At 43.3% G+C, this 9,962-nt stretch overlaps 2 protein-coding genes across 2 annotated transcripts; both read right to left on the reverse strand.

Annotated features, from left to right (window-relative positions):
* Positions 1-1,287: 1,287 nt before the first annotated feature.
* LOC129773513 (uncharacterized) lies at positions 1,288-2,623 on the reverse strand. The gene is made up of 2 exons (XM_055777127.1): positions 2,011-2,623; positions 1,288-1,955 (listed from the first exon to the last, which is right to left on the reverse strand). Exons 1-2 carry the CDS (start codon positions 2,621-2,623, stop codon positions 1,288-1,290), a joined length of 1,281 nt encoding a protein of 426 aa, XP_055633102.1.
* Positions 2,624-2,815: 192 nt separating this feature from the next.
* LOC129773514 (uncharacterized) lies at positions 2,816-6,578 on the reverse strand. Its single transcript, XM_055777128.1, has 2 exons — positions 6,116-6,578; positions 2,816-6,039 (listed from the first exon to the last, which is right to left on the reverse strand). Exons 1-2 carry the CDS (start codon positions 6,576-6,578, stop codon positions 2,816-2,818), a joined length of 3,687 nt encoding a protein of 1,228 aa, XP_055633103.1.
* Positions 6,579-9,962: the final 3,384 nt, after the last annotated feature.

Here is a 9,962-nt window from a genome sequence, read left to right on the forward strand (position 1 = left end):
ACAACGTTCCTTTTGAAAAATTCAGTCGACACATATTTGTCGAACCAAATTTCACTTCACAATTCTTAAAAGATACACTTAAACAATATTTAAATCCAGGAGTTATAAATGGAATTTTAACAAATGAATCTACAATGGGTCAGATACAAGAAATATATACAGAACAATTCAATTCTAAAATTGTCAAAGCAAGATTCTCACAAATACAAGTAGAAGATTTGAATAATGAAGAACAACAATTAGAAGAAATTAAAAACATACACAATTTTGCTCATAGAAATGCTAAAGAAAATTCTCAACAAATCATAAAAAAATACTTCTTTCCAGGAATGCACAAATTAATACAAAGAGTTGTAAGAAATTGCGAAATATGTAAAACAGAAAAATATGAAAGAAACCCACAACAATTCATACCTGTAAAAACACCAATACCAAACTATCCTGGAGAAATTATTCACATTGACATATTTATATACAACTCCAATTTTCTCTTTATATCATCAATAGACAAATTTTCTAAATATCTGAAGATTCGACCCATCAAATCAAAATCCATTACAGATATAAAAGATGTATTATTACAGTTATTATTCGATTGGGATTTACCAGCTCAATTAGTCATTGATAACGAAAGCTCATTCGTTTCCAATGTTATTGTTTAGTGCAAAATAAAAACTGTTATTTTAAAAAACACTATTTTAATCATAGCAAATAATTGTTTAATTTATAACGGAATTAATTGTTAATAAAGAGCTTAATAAAAGGAACCGTCTCGACGACGGACTGATCCCGGCGACGTGTAGAGAATGTACTGTCGGTGGATCAAAGTCCAAGCGATGTCCAGTCCAGCATCCAGTACGATCGACCTCGATCATGCTCGTAGCCTCAAGTTCGTGAATTTTATCTGCCTCTCTCGATCAAGTCGGTATACCAGCGCAGCCGTTGACCACTCGCATTCGGGATGAACGCAGGCCTTCTTATGTGTGTGGGATGTCACATTCATAGACGTCGCGACGTCGATGACAAGTTGTTTCGACCGATGAGTGGCATTGTGGTCTATTTGCGTTTTATATGCAAATATCCTGCCTCCACCAGAAATAGCCATTTCTGGACGTTGCTGCTGAAGTACGACGCTGCTTTACAGGGCTTGGTTCTGTCGCTGTTTCCCATGGGATGCTCGTAAATTCCGCCGTCGATGTCCGCCTCGGTTAGATGATTGAAGAGTACATGTTAAAAAATTAAGACCCGGTAGATCCGGAGGAAACTGGTAACGCATTGGACAGGTCCTTACCTTGGACCCAAAGATATTGGGCCTTGTAATTTCAATTTCTCTGGTAACTTTGTCAGCTTATCGTTGTTGACAGTTTCGCCGTCGTTGACGTTTTCTTCGTTGGATGAGAAGACAGGAAGAAGACACAGCTTCGCAATTGGACGAATGATGAACCCGCGAGCTGTTTGTAGCGTCACAACCCGGACAACGCCGTCCTTGCCGGGGTGAAATTCATGAATTCGGCCGGTTGGCCATCGCATCGGTGAAATATTCTCCTCTTTTATGATCACAAGTCGGTTCTTTTCGATGTGTACCGGTGGGTTGCACCACTTGGCTCTGGGCTGCAACGTAGCCAAATATTCCAGGTGCCATCGATTCCATATTTCCTGGAACATTTTCTGTGTCTGCTGCCATTGAGTCAACCGATTGTACTGAACTGAGTCGAGATTGACATCTGGAACTGCCTTTAATTCCGAACCCACAAGGAAATGCCCCGGGGTAAGTGGAGCAAGATCGGATGGGTCGTCACTTAGAGGTGTAAGCGGACGGGAGTTTAAGCAGCATTCGATCTGCGCTAGGAGAGTCTCCATGTCGTCGTACGCCAGTACTCGAGGGCCTAGTACCCGAGTGAAATGCTTCTGCGCCGATTTTATTGCCGCCTCCCACAGTCCGCCAAAATGAGAGCCTTTGGGAGGGTTAAAGTGCCAACGGATGCCGTTTTCCGTGCACTCTCGAGCTACCTGACCTTTGTGCTCTGCGCTTTGCAAAAGGTTTTTTTAGCTCGCCGGCTGCGCCCACAAAATTCTTCCCGTTGTCTGTGTAGACGTCAGAGCATAGACCACGCCGGGATACAAATCGTCGGAAGGCTTGTAGAAATTTTGCGGTAGTCAAGTTTGCAACGATTTCGAGGTGTACCGCCTTCGTCGTAAAACAGACGAATACGGCAACGTATGTTTTGATGGGTGCATCGCGTCTATGCCGTGGTTGAATGTAGATTGGTCCCCAAAAGTCTATGCCAACCTTTGAGAAAGGTCGAGACGCAGTTACACGAGCAGCCGGGAGCTCGGACATAAACTGCTCGATAAGCTTCGGTCGAGCGCGTACGCAGATGACGCATTTGTGTACGATCTGCTTAGCCGCCCCTCTTCCGCCCAAGAGCCAGTAACGAATACGAATTGTGTTGATCATCAGCTGCGCGGCAGCATGCAGAAGTTTCTGGTGATATGACAATAGTAGCAGTGTTGACAGATAATGAGAGCCTGGCAGCAGGATTGGGTGCTTGAAGTCTTCATGTCGTGTCGACTGTCCCAAGCGACCGCCGATCCGGATGATTCTGTCGTTGGGTGAGAGCATTGGGTGAAACCATTTTAGTCGAGAGCTTTTCAGAACTGGCTGTCCATTTTCCAACCGTTTCCATTCGTCGGAGAAGCATTGTTGCTGTAATAATCGGATGAGCGCATGTTCGGCAGTCTTGAGTTCATCGGTCGTAAGGAAGGTAAATTTGCGAATTTTCGTTGGTATTCGCAGAAACGAAAAAAAGCGACGTCAATAGGCAGTGATTCGTATCATCTTTGAGTAGCTAGAGAATTTTGCTGTATATTCGTCGATGAACGAGAGTGTGGTAGTGGCAGTAGTGGAGATTGCAGCAGTCTTCCGTCGTTCCGCATTGCTTTGATCGGTAGGTCCGCAGTGTTGTCCGTTAACAGGCCACTGCTCTTTTTCCTGCTGCAGCCATCCTGGACCCTTCCACCAGAGTTTGTTGAAGATGAGATCTGAAGCCATGCAACCACGAGAGATGACGTCAGCTGGGTTCTCCAGTCCGGCTATATGGTTCCAAGAACAGTGCTGCGTCGCGTGCTGAATCTTAGACACCCTGTTTGCGACAAACGTTGTCCAAGTAGACGGAGTTGCTTTGAACCAATTGATGACTGTCGTGGAGTCAGTCCAGAAAACAGTAGAAAACGTAATCTGAAGAGAAGCGGCGATTCGCTGGTACAACTCAGCAGAGAGTAGAGCGCCACACAGTTCGAGTCTAGGTGTGCTCTGTTTCTTCAGAGGAGCAATTCTGGACTTTGACGTCAGAAGTGTGATTTTGATTTGTCCACTGTTACTGACGGACCTTAAGTAGGCACACGCACCGTATCCGATGTCCGAAGCATCCGAGAACAGATGCAGCTCAATCTCGACCGAGTTTGGGAGAAGAACATAACGATCGATACTCAATTCATTCAACGCAGGTAGATTTGAGTGGTAGTTGATCCATTGATCCCGTAGACTGGATGGAAGCTCTCGATCCCATTCCCAAATCGTTCCGCTCTCGTCCCGAAGCGTCCAGAGTGTTTGCATGAACGCTTTGGCCGTTACGACGACTGGACCGACGAGTCCCAATGGATCGAAGAGCTGAGCGATATACGACAGCGTTTGACGCTTCGTGAGCACGACATTTGATGACAGAAGAAGCTCAATTTTATACTTAAAACGATCGGATGCTGGTTCCCAGTGCAAACCGAGCGTTTTGATTATTTGGTCACGATCGAGATCGATTGAGTGTTGAAGAGCGCGGTTCTCAGGCGGAATACCCTCAAGAACGGCCTCAAAATTAGATGCCCACTTTCTCAGCTGGAAGCCTCCACTGGAAAGCATGCCTTCGATTTGTTCCCGTAGCTTGATTGTCTCTGTCACGGTAGCAGCTCCCGAAAATAAATCGTCCACGTAAAAATCTCTTTCAACTACCTTCGCTGCAACTGGGAAATTTCTCGCTTCGTCGCTTGCTAACTGCTTCAAGACCCGAGTAGCCAGATAAGGAGCCGATGCTGTCCCATACGTGACGGTTCGGAGAACGTATGTTTGAAGTGGTTCGTCCTGAGAAAATCGCCAGAATATGCACAGGTACGCATAGTCTTCGGGGAAGTGTAGAACTTGGCGATACATTTTTTCGGCGTCCGCTATGAGAACGATTTCATGTGTGCGGGAACGCATGATGATAGAGCGCAGATCGTCCTGCACAGTCGGACCGACGAGCAGGGCATCGTTTAGTGAGATTCCCGAACTCGTTTTGCTGGACGCATCGAAAACGACGCGCAGCTTAGTTGTTTTGCTGCTCTCTCGTATAACGGGGTGATGTGGAAGGTAATACTTCGGATGAATCCCATCTCCGAAGTCGCTGAGTGGCGTCATATGACCCAGCCGTAGATACTCGGCCATGAAGTCTCGATACTTCTGAGCGATCGTAGAATCACGTGACAGTCGATTTTCCAGCAGGCGAAAGCGATGCAGAGCCGATTTCTTGTTGTCTCCCAATCGCTGCATTAGAGATTCCTTGAATGGTAGTCGAACCATGTATCGACCTGATGAATCGCGTGCGACAGTGCGCTGGAAGAACTCTTCGCAGGCAGTTTCGTCCGGGGAATGATTGGTGGCGGATGGATCTTCCTCTATGTTCCAAAATTTCTCCATATCATTGTGAAGATCGGCTATGGTTGCAACGTTGCAGCGAACAGAAGATTGGCGTTGACTTTGGGCAGTTCGGCCTGACACTATCCATCCTAAGACGGAATTGGTGAGTGAAGGAAGAAAATCTCCAAGCGAAATGCGACCTGGGATGGAGAACAGGTCAAAAAATATCTCTGCGCCCAATATAATGTCGATACTGCTCGATTTGAAGAACGCTGGATCGGCTAGATCAATGTTGGTGGGAATGTTCCAATGATCGATGTTTACATCGACCGATGGCAAATCGATAGTGAGCTTCGGCAGAATAAGCAAATCGACACAAGAGGAATAGTTGCGAGTTCGGGATTTGATGACGGCACGAAATTGGTGCTTCACATTGGTCGAAGATTTTCCGATTCCGGCTATCGGCAGATCGATTCTCGTTCGAGTAACAGCCATCGTCTGAGACAACTGTGTGGTGGCGAAACAGCATTCGCTCCCCGAATCCAAAAGTGCTCGGGCGATATGTTCTCTTCCAGCGTCGTCTACTACAATCACCACAGCAGTGGCTAGAAGAACCTTGGATCTCGCGGACAGTTGTGAGTTACAGCTGCTCAAACCGGAGTGTGCAGCATTCAAAACAGGTGCTGGCACTTGCATCGATGAGGATGGGGGTTGTTGATCTTGAAGGGTTGTACTGGTGGTGGAATGGTTCGAATTTCGGTTGTTATTTTTTGAACCTGCTACAGCGTTTGATGGTCTTCTAGCATTCGATGTATTTGTGCACAGTTGAGTGTGATGGCGAGATCTGCACTTCCAGCAGCAGTTCTCCGACGGACAATCACGTGCCATGTGGCCTTTTCGAAGACAGTTCAGGCACAGCTGGTGACGCTTGACGAGCTTCTCCTTCTCCTCTACAGGCATACGACTAAAGATGCTACACTGGTAGATGGGATGTTCTTCCGGGCAGACGAGACACTTTCGATGATTCTCCTGAAATTCTCCGTGGCTACTAACACGATTATTCGTCGTTTTGCGAAATTGCGAAAGTTGTTGAATATCGCTTTGCTTGGAAGACACGTGCTGCAATACGTTGACTCTCCGCTGGATGAAATCGATGAGGTCCTTGAAAACAGCGTTGTCAAGAGTAGCAGAAAATTCCTCCCAATCACGGCGAGTTACAGGATCGAGACGACTCGTGAGGAAATGGATCAGCAATATGTCCCAATGTTCGGTGCTTTCTCCAAGTTGCTTGAGCACCCTAACATTTGCTTCGAACTTTTCAACCAACGAAGTGCTCGACCAACAAATTCCAAGCCACTGGATAATTAATGCCACTAATCGGTATCGTCTGGATTAGCTTCAGTGCTTCCCCAGCTAAAGACGACCGGAGATAATAAAATTTTTGGATACTTGAAAGCTCCGACGACGAGTGAACAAGCGATACGAACAAGTCGTGAAAGTTGAGCCAACTCTCATAGTTGCCGGCAAACACCGGTAGCTTAACGTCAGGCAGTTTAACGTTGCTCGAATTATGACTTCGCGTGTGGGGGGCGGAAGAAGGCGCATTCGTAGCAGGAATTTGGCAGTGTTGCAGAAGAAAACCCTTCACTTTATAATACTGCGTCTCAAACTCGGCTTTTTCTTTAAAATACTGGTCTATCGCTTCAGGAGCTTCATCACAAGTTTCTAATTCCACTTGTATCTTGTTGAACTCCGTCCATTGCGACACGACCGCTTCCAGGCGTACGGGAACTTCTGCTCTGTCTCTTTCCTCCTGGTACGAAGAGACGAAGTTATTGATGAGAGTGAACGACGACAGGATACCACGACGTCTCGTTTTCAGGTGGCGCAGCTTCCGTTCAGCTCCAGACATGATGATGAATGGCGAATGTGATCTGTGAAATAAGACCAGGTAGCCCGGAAAAGGAGAAGATAGTGGATTGGAGCGGTAATTACCTCCTTGAGGCAATTCTTTGCCTTGAATATCAAAATACTCCTTCTGTTGAACTATGCTACGTGCTTGGAAGAATTAGAGATGCCTATCGATCAAAATCAACCGTGGAGAAATCGACCGTTGAAAATAGTCCTCGTGTGCGTCCTTGCAGATTACCAGAACGGCAAGGCTCTCAAAATTCTCAAATATTCTATTCACTTTCTCCCTTCAATGTTCAGTAGAATGGCTACTCGCTGTGCATTGATTGATTGATCAATCGTAGCGCTCCGGGTGTGCAAACCGAGACCACGAGGCAGGATCAGGATGGGCAATACAGAGTTGCCGATGAGCCAACGAAAACATGCAAGCGATAAAGGATCCGGTAGACGAGCGATAAATACATAGGGCGATTGGAATGCCACTCACCTTCTATTGCATTTAGCAATGCCAAATAGATTTAATCAGCTTTGTTCGAATAATGACCAATGTTGGATGACGTCGGTGACAAAATTGCAATGGCGATATCACGTTGAATATCCTATTCACAAGTATGCAGGAATGGCGTCGGTGCCATTTGCAGCGGCTTTACCGGGTGGTCGGAATTGGGTCGACGACCATCCGGTTCGAAGGACCAGATGTTTAGTGCAAAATAAAAACTGTTATTTTAAAAAACACTATTTTAATTATAGCAAATAATTGTTTAATTTATAACGGAATTAATTGTTAATAAAGAGCTTAATAAAAGGAACCGTCTCGACGACGGACCGATCCCGGCGACGTTTAGAGAATGTACTGTCGGTGGATCAAAGTCCAAGCGATGTCCAGTCCAGCATCCAGTACGATCGACCTCGATCATGCTCGTAGCCTCAAGTTCGTGAATTTTATCTCCCTCTCTCGATCAAGTCGGTATACCAGCGCAGCCGTTGACCACTCGTATTCGGGATGAACGCAGGCCTTCTTATGTGTGTGGGATGTCACATTCATAGACGTCGCGACGTCGATGACAAGTTGTTTCGACCGATGAGTGGCATTGTGGTCTATTTGCGTTTTATATGCAAACAGTTATGGAACAACAAATATTAAATCTAGGCGTTCAAATCTTTAAAACACCAGTAAACAGGTCAGAAACAAATGGTCAAATCGGAAGATGCCATTCAACCATTAGAGAAATTGCCAGATGCATAAAAGCCTTAAACCCCGATATGACAATACATTGTTTAATCCAACAAGCAGCCCATAGATACAATAACACAATACATTCCTTTATAAAAAAGACACCCAAAAATATTTACATAGGTGAAAGTAGAGAAAATTTATCATTTAACGAAATAGCCAGAATAAGAGATAAAAACAATGACAAAATAATTAAACTTTTTAAAAACAAAGAAGAAAAAATAATCCCAAAAACTTATCAACATTATGAACCAAATTCTTATGCATATGAAAAAACTAATTCTCACAATAAACGCCAAAGCAGATACAATATTGTAAAAATCAAAGAAAACCACGATACATATATCATAGATTCGAATAACAGAAAAATTCACAAATGTAACTTAAGAAAAAATATAAACGAATAAAAACATTTCTTACAGACTCGCCCTCTGCGTATCTCAGACACTGGCAGGAATCCAAATACACTATCTAACAAACAACCCACTTGCAATTATACCTCTTGGAAAAGCTAGAACAAAAATAGGATATATACGCATTGTACATCCAATTGATTTATTCCAAAAAGGCGACACAATATCTCTTGTAAATAAAGAAATACAACTAGAACCATCAAACAATCCGTTGTACGAACTTATACAAATCAAAAATAATAAATTGTATGAAAAATTCCTCAAACTTAAACCATTTGTAAAAAGACAAAAGAGATGGGACACATTAGGCACCATTTGGAAATGGGTAGCAGGCAATCCGGATGCAGAGGACCTACGCATCATCAACGCGACGATTAACTCCCTCATTACACAAAACAATAAACAAGTTATGATCAACGAAGCCATAAGTAACAGGATCCAAGAAGTAACCAATCTAGCTAACCAAATCCTTACAATTGAAAATCAAAGAATCAAGAATCACTCTATTGAAATCAACCACCTTATGATGTTATCAAATTTAGATTCACTTCAAGACCAGATAGAAACACTTGAAGAAGCAATCTTGATGGCAAAACATGGCATACCAAGCAGCAAACTTTTATCCATGCGCGACTTTAACACAATCGCAACCTTTTTGGGAAATCACGATGTATATGTTACATCATTCGAAGAACTCCTATCACAATCAACAGCACAGGTGATGTTAAACACAACACATATTGCATACATTCTGAAAATTCCTCAATTTTCCAAAAATATTTATGAATATGAGTACATTGATTCTATCATAAGCAATAATAAACGAATCGCATTACAACACAATTATCTTATGCGAAATACCACATATGTATATGAATCAAGCCAACCATGTGAACACCAAGGAAACTACTTCTTATGTGAAACTCAAACATTAACCCCAGGCAATGATTGCATAAACCGCCTCATACGCGGACAACATTCTAATTGCACCTTTGAAAAAGTATATTCAAAAGGATTAATCTAACGAATAAACGACGCCTCCATTCTCATCAATAATGCAATCGTGACAATTTCATCAAATTGCAGCAATACAAACCAACAACTTAACGGTTCATTCTTAATCCAGTTTGAAGAATGCAGCCTACAAATCAATGGAGAATTCTTCTCAAATTTTGAAACCGTCATACCTGGACGACCATATCATACTACAACAGGCTTATTAGCCACTGAAATTGACACTCTTGATGCACCACCTGCCGAATATCTCCAACATCTAACATTAAAAAACAGAGAACAATTAGAAACAATAAGTCTTCAAAATAATTCACTTACCTGGAAGCTTAACTTATTTGGATCTTTAGGAGGAGTAACATTCATATCTATTATCGCCATTATCGGAATATTCCTATATAATTCAAGAAAACCAATCATCAAAGCCGAATTCAAGGTTCCAGATATCAACAGAGAAAATATCACCCTTGAGGAAATCCAAACTCCAGTCAACAGAAAAGATGAAACCATCATCACAAATCCAGAGTTAACAACAACAGAATTATCAGAACAACGCAAAACAGAAATACAATCATTTATCAATATGCCATCACCATTTCGAACAATCCAACTTTGAGGACAAAGTTACTTAAGAGGGGAAGAGTTAACGCAACACCAGCCAGCTCAACATACGACACTCGAGATAAACAAAATACGAGTCATCACAATATCGACCAGCGGTCGATAA

The sequence above is a fragment of the Toxorhynchites rutilus genome, chromosome 3, assembly GCF_029784135.1.
Source record: "Toxorhynchites rutilus septentrionalis strain SRP chromosome 3, ASM2978413v1, whole genome shotgun sequence".
Lineage (NCBI taxonomy): Eukaryota > Metazoa > Arthropoda > Insecta > Diptera > Culicidae > Toxorhynchites > Toxorhynchites rutilus.